General features: G+C 35.3%; 2 protein-coding genes across 6 annotated transcripts; one reads left to right on the forward strand and one right to left on the reverse strand.

Moving 5' to 3' along the window:
- Window positions 1-211: 211 nt before the first annotated feature.
- Window positions 212-3,485, forward strand: LOC131653897 (phospholipase D alpha 4-like). Its single transcript, XM_058924223.1, has 4 exons — window positions 212-376; window positions 961-1,518; window positions 1,626-2,820; window positions 2,944-3,485. The coding sequence occupies exons 1-4, from the start codon at window positions 302-304 to the stop codon at window positions 3,378-3,380; spliced, it is 2,265 nt and encodes a 754-aa protein (XP_058780206.1). The 5' UTR covers window positions 212-301; the 3' UTR covers window positions 3,381-3,485.
- Window positions 3,486-3,967: 482 nt separating this feature from the next.
- Window positions 3,968-12,941, reverse strand: LOC131653898 (protein FLX-like 3). Of its 5 annotated transcripts, XR_009299168.1 has the most exons (7): window positions 11,501-11,638; window positions 10,685-11,230; window positions 10,459-10,604; window positions 9,020-9,099; window positions 8,746-8,934; window positions 4,782-4,940; window positions 3,968-4,688 (listed from the first exon to the last, which is right to left on the reverse strand). XR_009299168.1 is itself a non-coding variant. In XM_058924225.1 (5 exons), exons 2-5 carry the CDS (start codon window positions 11,218-11,220, stop codon window positions 8,851-8,853), a joined length of 846 nt encoding a protein of 281 aa, XP_058780208.1. In that variant the 5' UTR covers window positions 11,221-11,230; window positions 12,827-12,941; the 3' UTR covers window positions 8,566-8,850. The 5 variants fall into 5 exon arrangements, 2 of the variants coding, with proteins under 2 accessions (XP_058780208.1, XP_058780207.1); XR_009299167.1 differs by having other exon boundaries at window positions 3,968-4,940; window positions 8,766-8,934; XR_009299166.1 differs by having other exon boundaries at window positions 3,968-4,940.
- Window positions 12,942-13,238: the final 297 nt, after the last annotated feature.

Consider the following 13,238-nt stretch of genomic DNA (forward strand, 5'->3'; position numbering starts at 1 on the left):
AAGCAAAAACGTGTAAATAGCATAGCCGTGAAGGGTTGAACTGTGTGACTTAACAGTTAACATCAATAACTGAATAATTTCACAAGTTTTCCCAAACATTTCTATTGCATTTTAAGATTCCCTTTGCTTCTACATTTCAAACACCAACCTTAAAACCTTTATATATACTCATATATCATCATCACATGTAATATTGGTGACATATAATTAAGGATCCTCCACAAAGGTCAAACAAAGTTGTTCATTTTTTTCTCTCTGTCTCTCATCTCATTCTTGTGTGGAATATTTGAAGAATCTTGCAATGGACCTCATCCATGGGACAATTGAAGCTACAATCTTCAATGCAACTCCTTACTCTCCTTCATTTCCCTTCAATGTGAGCTCTAATAAACTATTGGATTCAATATATTATTATAATCTCTATAATATTGACAATTTTGATCCTTAAATTTTATTCCTATGTAGTCATGCATGTAACGGTTTTATTCTATTTTTGGTCCTAATGAGGGACTAAAGAGTAAAATCACACCATTTTATTATAATTTATGAAATAAAAATAAATATTTTTTTTGATATGTGAATTATATTAGTTTCTATAATTTGAATAATGACTCTTTCTTCTTATTATTTTTTCCGATGTCGGGATGTCTCTTACCTCACCAATCGTATTGTAGATTAGTATTCTTTCGATGTCTTTTATCTCACCAACCGAAATGTTTAATTAGTATTTTTTTTGTATCTTTTAACTTGTCTAACTGTCTGATTAGTATTCTTTCGGTGTTTCTTGGCTAGTCAACCAAACTGTCTTATTATTATTTTTTCGGTGTCTCTTAGCTTATCAACCGAAGTGTCTTATTACTACTCTTTTGGTGTCTTTTAGTTCACAAACTGAACTCTCATAAATACCGAACTATATTTTGTTGTAAACTCAACTTATGTATCAAATTTCCCTTTTTACAGTGTTTATGCATAAATGGAAAGCCTGCTTATGTGACAATCAAGATAGACAACAAGAAAGTTGCCAAAACAATACAAGAAAGTGAACGTATTTGGAACCAAACATTTCAGATTCATTGTGCTCATCTATCTGATTCAACCATCACCATTACACTGAAAACATCATGTTCCATATTAGGAAAACACCACATCAAGGCACAACAGTTGAAGCAAGAGAGTTTGATTGATGGATTCTTCCCTCTCCTCATGGAAAATGGTAAACCAAATCAAGAACTAAAATTAAGGTTTATATTATGGTTCAAGCCAGCAAATTTGGAACCAAGTTGGTCAAAGCTACTAAATAGTGAAGAGTTTCAAGGGCTAAGGGATGCTACATTCCCACAAAGATCTAACTGTCATGTTAAGCTCTATCATGATGCTCATCATTCACCTACTTTTCAACCTCCTTTAGATATATGTGGATTTCCAAGATTGCTATGGGAAGATGTTTATAAAGCTATTGAGGGTGCAAAGTATTTAGTTTATATTGCAGGCTGGTCTTTCAATCCAAAGATGGTTTTGGTACATATATAATCTCATTGTATACTCTACTATTAGAACGGTTTTGTTTTCGGCTCGGTTTTGCTTCCTTCTCCGAACCATTAATGGTCCTTGTGTTCTTTTTGCAGGTTAGGGATCCTAAAACAGAAATCCCACATGCTAGAGAAATTAAGTTAGGTGACTTGTTGAAGAAGAAAGCGGAAGAAGGTGTTTCTGTAAGGATTATGATTTGGGATGATGAGACATCATTGCCACTTATCAAGAACAAAGGTGTGATGAACACACATGATGAGGATGCATTTGCATACTTTAAACACACAAAAGTAGTATGCAGAAAGTGTCCTAGATTACATCATAAATTCCCAACAATCTTCGCTCATCATCAGAAAACCGTAACCGTGGATACAAAGGCTCCTAACTCTGTCAATGACAGGGAAATTATGAGTTTCTTGGGAGGGTTAGATTTGTGCGACGGTCGATATGATACAGAGAAACATTCGTTGTTTCAAACACTTACTAAGGAATCACATTACCATGATTTCTACCAAACAAGCATTGTTGGAGCAAGCCTCAAGAAAGGAGGTCCAAGAGAGCCTTGGCATGATGCTCATGCTTGTGTTACCGGCGAGGCGGCTTGGGATGTGTTAACAAATTTTGAACAAAGATGGACAAAGCAATGTGATTCATCACTTCTAGTCCCTGCAAACACCTTACAAAATCTTGTTCCTGTTTCCTCAACCAGCACTTCCATCGAAAGGAATTGGAAAGTTCAAGTATATCGTTCAATCGACCATGTCTCGGCTAGCCAACTATTTCGAAAACTAACAGTTGAGACTAGCATCCATGAAGCTTACGTCGAAGCAATTAGGCGCGCCAATAGGTTTGTATACATTGAAAACCAATATTTCATTGGAGGATGCCATTTGTGGCAGAAAGATACAAACAGTGGCTGCAGAAATTTGATACCTATTGAGATTGCACTCAAAGTAGTCAACAAGATTAAAGCAAGAGAAAGATTTGCAGTGTATATAGTCATGCCAATGTGGCCAGAAGGAGGACCTGAGAGTGAACCAGTTCAAGATATACTGCATTGGACAAGAGAAACAATGACAATGATGTATAAGTTGATTGGAGAAGCAATTATAGAAAGTGGTGAGCCAGGACATCCAAGAGACTACTTGAACTTCTTTTGCCTGGCAAATAGGGAAAAGAAGGAAAATGCAGAATATATTCCTCCACATTCTCCTCATCCTGAAACTGAATATTGGAATGCACAAAAAAATAGAAGATTCATGGTGTATGTTCACTCCAAGCTCATGATAGGTACGATTACATCATAAGTATATGTCAGCTTAATTGCAGTTTTAATTTTCCTATTTTCACCCGCTTACGAAATTGGTCTCAATTGTAAAATCTAATGGTGTTTTTTGTTGTTCTTGTCACCAGTGGATGACCTATATATATTAATAGGATCGGCAAATGTGAACCAAAGATCGATGGACGGGCAAAGAGACACGGAGATTGCGATTGGAGGTTATCAAACTCATGAAGGAAATGATGACCACATGACCAAAGGCGATATTCATGCATACAGAATGTCGATGTGGTATGAGCATACAGGGAGAGCTGAGGACTTGTTTTTGAAGCCAGAAAGTTTAGAATGTGTGCAGAGAATGTGTTCAATAGGAGATAAAATGTGGAAAATCTATAGTAGTGAAGAAATTATGGACATGGAAGGTGTGCATCTAGTAACTTACCCTATGACAGTAACAAAAGATGGATCTGTGGAGGACTTAACTAATGGTGGGGAACATTTTCCTGATACAAAATCTCTAGTGAAAGGGAGAAGATCAAAGTTATTACCCTCTGTCATTACTACTTAGCCATGGAAACTATGGCATTGAAACATGCACAATTACTGACAATTCTGTTATAAGTGCTGTCATTGACTATTCTTTTATGAGCACAATCCAAGAAGCGTATATACAGAGTCTGTTGTCTTGTGTAAGTAAAAAATATTTCAGTATTATTTATAATCAAGCTGAAAGGATAGGAGTCCTATGAATTTGATAGGCACAGCAAAGTTCTAACTGAAAAGAATGTTCCCACTTCCTTATGAATATAACAGAGTTTGACTTAGCGTATACACAAGAATTCAATAAAACTATTTTTTGTTTTCTTAATATTAATGGAATTTGAGTTTCTTGAATACAATGTGTATGTAAACAACTCAGATCCTTCAAAAGATGACCAAAGAGTGATAAAAAATAATACAAATTTAAATAGGAAAAATCAAATAACCCATTAGGAAATGCCCCTATCAATAGGTACATTTCCTACACACTTCTGTAATAAATAATGGGTATCGAGTCAAAACTCAAAAGTTAAATCACATAAACCAAATGACACAATCAACTGCAACCGAAGTAAAATCAACTAAAGACAAAAAAAATGGGGGGAAAGAAATATGTAGAGGAAGCAAATCTAAGCCATCAGCATAAAAACCCAGAAGCTTGTTAGTACATCTAAAACTGTCTGAGAAACTCTTCTTATCAACTAAAGAGTTACAACCCAAGCCAAAAAAATATGGATATTCCAACTAAGAAGTAACAACCCAAGGCAACAAAATATGGTATCCCAAGTCCTGTGTAGCCTACTTGTACTAGGAAAAAAGTTGATACATCTCACTGAGGCATCCTTTCTTTCACAAACACAAGAAATAAACAAACAAAGCAAGGATTCATAATCCCAGTTAAGGCCCCATTTGGGTGTTTGGAAGAAAAGGAGAGAAACCTAAACTTTCTACAAGTGTTTTTTAGAGAATGTACCTGATTAATATATTTTTAATTTTATTATAGAGATATGAAATGATTTGAAGAAATAGTAAAAACTATCCTCTAATATATTTTTGAATTCCCTCATGTTAAGGGAATTTTGTATTATGAAGCTAATTCAAGAGGGACTATTCTTCCTTCATTTTTCCTAACCAACCTAATCGTATAGAGTCAGGCTCTTCTGCTATCAACGAAACCGAAAGAAACACAATACCCAGTGTGTTTTGTATAGATCAGAGAACTGTAGCTGGATTCTTTACTCATGGCATTCTGGGAAGGGCAATCCTGCATAAAAGATAGGCTACTGACTTGGCTCTTTGAAACATAGTCGTAAACCTTTCATTTCCAATCTCACAACTAAACATTCAAAACACAAGAAAGTCAGGCTAATGGGTTATCTCGATCCAGCACAGCCAGATAAAATGCATCCTACCACCACTAGCGACCTACCTGCCTTCTGCCCACAGTAAGCTTCATCTGAATTTTCATTTTGAAATAATAAATAGCCTCCTGCTATTCTGCAAAATCTTATTCGTCTTATCGACAAAAGATGTTTGTGGGGATTTATCCTTACTTTTTCAGTCCCAAACAAAATTTCCAGCTTTTCATCTGCAATAATGAAAATACAAAATTAGTTAGAAATAAATATTAAGTAACTTGAATATGCAGATAAAGTTCAGCAGGAAATATATCCATGAGTTAACCATAAAAGACAAATGAAAGAACATAAATCTTAATGCTAAATTATATACTGATATCAGTATCAAAACAAAATAAAATGACTACTTATAGCAAGTGAACAAATCTCCTTCAAAAGAGGAGTACTAGATAGGCAGGATGCCGGACTGCTAGCATACACCAGCTTGATAAAGTCCATTAGCAACCTCAAGATTTTACGGGATTGATTGCCTAAGTACTACTAGCTAAAAGGAAAGGAAAACCAGTATTTTTTGACCTAGCCTGATAGGGGGTTTCTTTATAGGTACCCAAGACCTTTACCTGAAAGGGTTTACCTGAAAGGGGGTTTAGTTATAGGTACCCAAGACCTTTACCTGAAAGGGGGTTTCTTTATAGGTACCCAAGACCTTTACCTTTCTAGGGAAACTGGTGGTTCATCTTTTCCGCTCTAATCTCATAATCAAGTTTGTCCAAGAGACTGCTTGTTACAAGCCACAAAATGCATGCTCAAATTGGCAGTAACAACTAATAACGAGATCATAGCCTAAAGATATTAGCCTCTAGCTTTTAATGCTCTTCAACAAGGTAGTTTCTACAATTCCAAATTCTGCAATATGCGAATCCTCGTAGAGAAAAGTAGCAATAGCAGCAGTATACTTAACCCAACACTGGATACAGCTTTAATTCAACTTATAAGATGCAAGCATTTAACTTTAGCTGCAAATGCATCCAAGTTAACTGAGTTGTCCAGCAATTTAGAGCAAATTAACAATATTGGATGATTTGATTCCTGACCTGATTTGTTACATATACAAATCAAGCTAACTTTCCTTTGCTCGTATTACAAGCCCAGTAACAACTGAGACCTATAAAAACAACATGGAAGTGAAGTTATTCCACCCTACAACTTCGGACAGCTCCAACTATCCATTAAATCATTTTAGCCTATAGAAGATCGCAACAACAATGTTCTACTACTACCATTACTTATGATGAATTAAGATTTTAAAATCCGGACTATTATGCTGAAATTTCTGGTACACTAGTAACTAAATCTAAAGATAATCTAATTCTAACATTGTATCCTAATTTAGGTGTGCAACAATTAAGTTTTGTATTAGGCAGCATACTAAACCTTACATGACTGTAATCAGCAGGGTAAATAGCAAGTTCTACATGGTTAAATCATTGACACTGATAAAGAGAGCAAAATACTTGCCTATGAGCTTCAGATCAACAGCTGGTCTTCAAACATTCCGCAGCCTCCAGCCTACTCCTTAGATAATCCACAGTGATACCAGCAACATAGGAGTATCTTGCAAATCATCAACGAGCTTGACCAGAGAGATTTTGGCACCTCAATCAATATAGAGAACTGTGGTGATCGTACGAGAAACAACACTACCAGACAGGTACTTCTCTCCTTCAAGGTTAAAATGGGTACAAACAAAACTTATAGTGTCAGGCAGATTTGTTGGATGACCTTTCAGCCATGAGGACATTGACCAATAATAATTCAACACCTCAACCAACATAAAGAATAAGAAACTTAAAGGTGGCATGATAAACAATACCACCAGACAGTTGTTTCTTTACTTCTCTCGTTCAAGCTTTAAAAGGGTACAAAATCATAACATCCCTCCTTAAATCCTATTGTTTGCAGGAGTAATAGAAGACCTATAGCACTTCCATCTAGCTGGGGAAAATATAACACTTTCATGAAAGAATCTTTTCATGTACAGTAATAATTTGTAACTGACTTCTATCTCAGTATTGCCATTACAGACTAGAGCATCCAGAGTATAACTAAACAACTTCAAGTTTTTCAGAGAAAGAAGAGCAAAATACTTCTAAAGTCATATTTCCCCATTCACCTTAGTCATAGACTCATAGTTGTGGTTTCCCCCCAATCAATAAGCATAACAAAATGCCAGATTATCACAATTGGAAATCACAACTCCTAAACAGTCACAACTTACAATGCACCATCTGTAACGCCGCTTCAATACAATAGCAACAGACTGACACCAGCCACCCTCCACGCCAGCAAAGAGCAGTAGTTACCACCAAACTTTCGCAGAGAAGATATGGACGATCTTGCATCATAGAGGAGCTTAACCACAACTCAACAACTATAAAAAACAAGAAACTGTGTGCCATGAAACCAATATGACCAGAGTCCAGAAAGTTGTTCCTTTATTTCTCTCGTTGAAGCTTAAAAAGGGTCCTCATACCCCCCACCCCCCTAAATCCAATTGTTAGGCAGATGGGTAGGATAACTCTCAAGTCTCAGACAGCTAATCTATCTTCAGATTGACCAAATTCTGGTTCATTTCAAGTAAATTGTTTGGAAGAGCAGTATAAAACCTATAGCAATGCCATCTCGTTGGGACAGATATAAAATTCCCATCTCATGTTTGCAACTGATTTCAATCTCAGTATCGCAAATACCGATTACAGCATCCGGAGTCTAACCAAACAATTTTAAGCTTTTAAGAGCAAAACTAAACAGAATGGATCAAAATCAATCTGAAGTTTTATCACTCCATCCACATTTGACATAGTTGTGGTTTTCCCCAATCAACAAATGTAATAGAATGCCAGAGTATGAATTGGTAAATACAAGCCTCCACATTGTTATAACTTACAATGTAAATGTGCCATCAATAACACAACTTCAAACAAAGGTAGCCCATTATAACCAGCCCCCCTCCATACCAGCAAAGTAGTTACCATCCAAAATAAGGAGCAAAGAATGCTTGAATAATCCCAATCTTAAACAACTTCTGCAGGTATGTACGTTGACTCAAAATGTGAGTGCAGACAATTCCATTACAAGCATCTTTTCTGGCATATCAAACAACATAAAATCCACTCGTCATTGAGAGCTTGCAACCTCATGCTCATGAAACGAGTATTGGCATCCTATATTTCCATACAACCCAGAAATCATTAGCTACACAAGTTACTCACAAATTTATATTCCTAATCATGTGTGCGGGCAGCTTCCTTCACCAATTGCACAACTAATCTGGATATTGCCATGGGAAGCGGGCCACCAGATATCACCAGCATTCATAGGCAATTTTTATCCACTCGTACAAACAAATGTAAACTACAATCTAACATTCTATCCTACAAGATATACAGTCTAATCTCAAGAGAAATGAAACTTCTCATTCCACTCACTAGTAAATACAAAAGCCCAACATGATTAATTATACATCGAATTCCTCCACATGCGGTGACTCCTCCAACAGTAATAAGTATCCACTGCATAAGACTAATTCCAAAATCACACTCTCAATCGCATAAAACGCAGTGCACAACACCCCTCATTTAACAACACGTGAAGAAATGAAAATTCTGTGTTGAGTCTTCTAATATTGCCAAACCCGTTACATACTGAACTTCAGCTCACATGACTCAACACATGGGGGTTACAAAACCTCAAGGTTGCAACGCTGAGATCCAGTCCATGAACAACAGAAAACATGCTTTAACCCAGAAAAAAAAAATAACAACAATAACCAGACAAAAAGCACACCAATAGCAATATTAAATATGAAATATTATCAATGGAAGATAGATAAATTGAAGAACTCCAACACACTAAGTTTTAAACTTAAAGATACCGCAACAATGTTTTCCCCAAGTTAAAAATGGTAAAGCAGGAGTAAAACCTAAATATGCCAGTTTAGAATTAATAATATACTTAGAACCGCAAATAAGAGACCATTAACATGGTATGCATACACAGAAGGACATCAATCCGCTACTCCGCTAACATAGCCAAAGGGATGGCAGGCCTTTCTTCATCACCAACATCAATCACTTGCATTCAACGACGATTTGTGCGAGGCTTCTCATGTGCTTTCCTTGAAGCAGTACCCACTCCATAAAGGGGACCTTTCTCTGCAGCAGACTAAATAGAACCAGAAGCAAAGTAAATAAAACCTTGGATAATTGAACTCTAAGTCTAAAATTATTATGTTGAGGAAGGTACTTACCATGTGAACACCATATCCATCTGCATATGGAGGTGGGAAACCCCCCTCGGGGCTACCAAAATTTGTTCCGTAAGGCCCACCTTCAGGAATGAAAAAAACATGAAAAAAGGGGACAACATAACAAGAATAATATTTAGCAAATTGGAATTATATAAATAATGATTTTAGTCTTCAGTCACTGAAGCACAGATACTCCAAGCCGGATGATGTGTGTAACATACAATGTTTAAAAACTCGAGAGTTTATGCAGAATCAGTAGAGGATTGAAAAATCATAACTCGGAGATCGTAGCACGGATAGTAAGATCCTACTATTGATAGAAAAAATATATTTATCAGTGTATAATTATATACACATCCCAAAAATCATCATGTATAAAGAATGAAATTTTAAAAAATTTGCAGTAGTTTAACCAACAGGAAGAGGAAGAATTAATGGAGTAATAAGTAGTGACAGATATCCAGGCTAACATTATGCTGTATTTTAAAAAGGAGTGAATGTGAATTAGTGTCTCAATAAACTCCTCATTAATATTATAAATATTGATTATGGGTTTTAAGTGAACCCGACCCAGATCCAGTAATTTTAAAAAATTAGGGTTTTTTATCAAAAAGCCCCAAGAAAAGCGCCGCCTAGCGTTTTTTCCAAAACGAGTTTGCTGCATTACTCGTTCGAGTTTACCGAGTTAGACACATCCGACCCTACCTGAATCGCAGCGCGGCAGTGGGAGTTTGAGACGTCGACTCGTCCGATTCTACAAGTCAACTCGCGAGTTTGCATACACTGGTAACATATGAGTATCTAACCAACACTAATAATAGGATGTTGCAGTATCCACATTTTTTACATGTGCCTACAAATATACCCTGTGGGATGCCACCACCCTCAATACTGCCAGTCAAAAAATTGAAATATGTGGATACAAGTCATGTTATCACTAATACCTCCCTTGAGGAATACTGGAATACTATAACTTTGCCCTTCTCAAAATCATCACATAGACGAGTTAGAGAAAGCGTGGGAGTTGAGGGGATTAAAAATAGGAAAAGCTTAGAGTATCTTTTTTAACGTATTAAAAAATAGATGTAAGATTTTTGTGTAATACAATATGTATTGCCTTACTTGTATCTGTACATATGTATCTTACATTCTAAAGAAACAACAGTTTTTGTGCATTACATCTATGCGATTACTGACAACCACAACCATATTTCAGACAATTATGAAGGACTTTCAAATATTAAAAGAAAAGTCTTTCTTACTGTTTTCCGCCTCTTTTTAATAATTAACTTACTCCAATTATTCATGTCAATTTCATTAGATCGGACCATTACAATTATATTTACAAGTCACAACTTGTATTACTAATAAATACACATTGAGTTAGCGATAGAAGAAGAATAAATTCTGTAAAGGAAAATATAACAAACAAGTCATACCAGCTCCCCAACGTCTTCCATCCATGCTAGCAAGCTCAGCACGAAGCTTCTCAACTTCTCGGGCCATGGAAACCATGTTTTTTTCCATTGACTGCCTCTGCTCCATGAACTCCATGTTTGCCTTCTTTTCATAATCCACCATTGTTCTAGAAAACAAAAATGAAATTATCATCAGTTTAAGAAAACAACAAAAGGGGGCTTAAAGATAGAAACCAAATCCACAAACCTAGCACGCATCAGTTCTTGGTGCAAGCCATCAATCTCAGCCCGCATCGAAGGAATTTGCTGATTATCACTCTGTAACCTAGCAACATCCTTCGTGAGTGTCTGAACCTTCCCAGAAAGATCTTGTTTAATACTACTAAGCTTCTGAACTTCAGCTCGTAGTTGTATAACCTCATTCTTCAACGGCTCACTCGCCCTAAGGTCAGACTCCAACTTCATGTTTTTATCAACAAGATCCCTCGAATGCATCTCATGCTCAGCACGAATATCACCAATCGCAAGATTCATGTGATGGAGCTCTTCCTTCGCAGCTGCGAGATCTCGCTGCAAAGCCATCCGCTCGTCAATCAGCCTCCTGTTATCTGCTATTATTCTCCTCATTTCAGCATGCTGCACTTCAAGCTCTTCCTCTAACAATGCAGGATGAGGAGGAAGATGCGGCCGTTGCATAGCGGGGCCGCGAGCGTAAGGACTTTCCTGTGGATACCCTCTTCGAGGATTCATTGGCTCTCGGTGAACACGGTGTCTTGATCCCATTTCAAGTTAACTAAAAAAGGAAAACAGTCACAATCACAAGCTATATAACAGACACATACACAATCACAACCATTACAATTAAAACTATGTTGATATTCTGAAAAGCCTACAATTTAGGCAATGAAACATGCTATATAACAACACAACATGTGAAAACCCCAACAAATAAATATATACATGTGAATTGAAAATTTCTATAAGAAACTAAAATCATAGAGAGATAATAGGGTAAACCTAATTGGAAATTGATGGATTGAAGAGATTGAAGAAAAGAACGAACCTTGTGAGAATCTAGAAGGAAGAAGAGAGAGAGGATATTGGAGTCGCGTAAGATGGAGCGAGAAACCCAGGTTAGATACGAGAATAAGCCCTCGCAAAAATTGTGGATTTTTGACTTATACGGCGTCGTTGCATAACATTCAAGTCTAAATTAATATTACAAAATAATATATTTAATATAATATATATCATATAACATATTAAAAATAATATTACAAAATGAAATGATGTTACAAAAATGAAATAAAAAATATATAATTGGTTTAGATCGGTTTAAAAAATTAATTTAAAAAATGGCACTTATACGCATTCAATAATATTTGATTTTTTTACGGTTTTCGATTATTTTAATTTGATTCGTGGATTTTATTTGAATTTGTTTGCGATTTTTATTTGGATTTGAATGCCCATGTTATGAATAAATTGTAGGCTCATTGCACTTTTAGTAGTTCTCTCTCACCCGGGTGATAAATAGAAGATACACTTTTGTTTCTGTTTGGAGTTTAAAATTTGAACTCATCACAATGCAACAAACCACTTCATCATAAATGCATTAAATACAAGTAAAAATATGTTCGAAGATTGAACTCCGAAATATGCCTTCAAACATTGAAATCCAGACACGCATGTTTAAGTTATGCGACCAGCCTTTCCTTTTACATTCTCTTACATTTGCAATCAGTTCTAGAAACATGAACAAACCTCTCAAAAATTCAGATTCTTCGTTCTTTTAATTATTCTCTCAATTTCTACTCATGTTCATTAAAACTAAGCACCTTCACCTCTCAAATTTGTTAAATTTCTCATTTTTTCTAATTTTGATGCATGCAATGCAATTCCTTAATAGATTATAATTAAGTTACATTTTGTTACATCTAATACAAATGTAATACATTTTTCTCCTACTTAGATTTGGTTTGAATTTGAGACATTTGAGGGTTAGCGTTCAAGCTTGAATGATTTTTGTTCTGATGTGATGAACTCGGATTTCAATATCCAAATCATGTATATAGATGAAAAATTTGGATTGCTAATGTATATAACTTTTCATTTTGTTGATTAATTCCTTAAATGTACAAAGAATAAAATCATATATATATATATATATATAGTTTGTCGTTATATTTATCATTTTGTTTGTTAATTAATTAAGTGTATCCTAATTATGATTATGAAGTATCATGTCTTGTGTGATTATAGAAAAAATATTTACGAACAAGAAAGGTACAGACATGGTCAGTTGTCTAAACATGTTTAATTGTGGAAGGAGAAAGCTAAATCCTCCTTAGTAGTTGATGGATAGAAGAGATTGAAGGAAAGGACGAACCTTGTGAAAATTTAGAAGGAAGAGGAGAGAGAGGGAATTGGAGTCGCGTAAGATGGAGCGAGAAACCCAGGTTAGATACGAGAATAAGCCCTCGGAAAAATTGTGGATTTTTTACTTATACGGCGTCGTTGCATAACATTCAAGTCTAAATTAGTAAGTATATTTTTTATTAATATTATAAAATAATATATTTAATATAATATATTTAATATAATATATATCATATAACATATTAAAAATAATACTACAAAATGAAATGATGTTACAAAAATGAAATAAAAAATATATAATTGGTTTAGATCGGTTTAAAAAATTAATTTAAAAAATGGCACTTATACGCATTCAATAATATTTGATTTTTTTACGGTTTTCGATTATTTTAATTTGATTCGTGGATTTTATTTGAATTTGT

The sequence above is a fragment of the Vicia villosa genome, linkage group LG2, assembly GCF_029867415.1.
Source record: "Vicia villosa cultivar HV-30 ecotype Madison, WI linkage group LG2, Vvil1.0, whole genome shotgun sequence".
NCBI classification, from domain to species: Eukaryota; Viridiplantae; Streptophyta; class Magnoliopsida; order Fabales; family Fabaceae; genus Vicia; species Vicia villosa.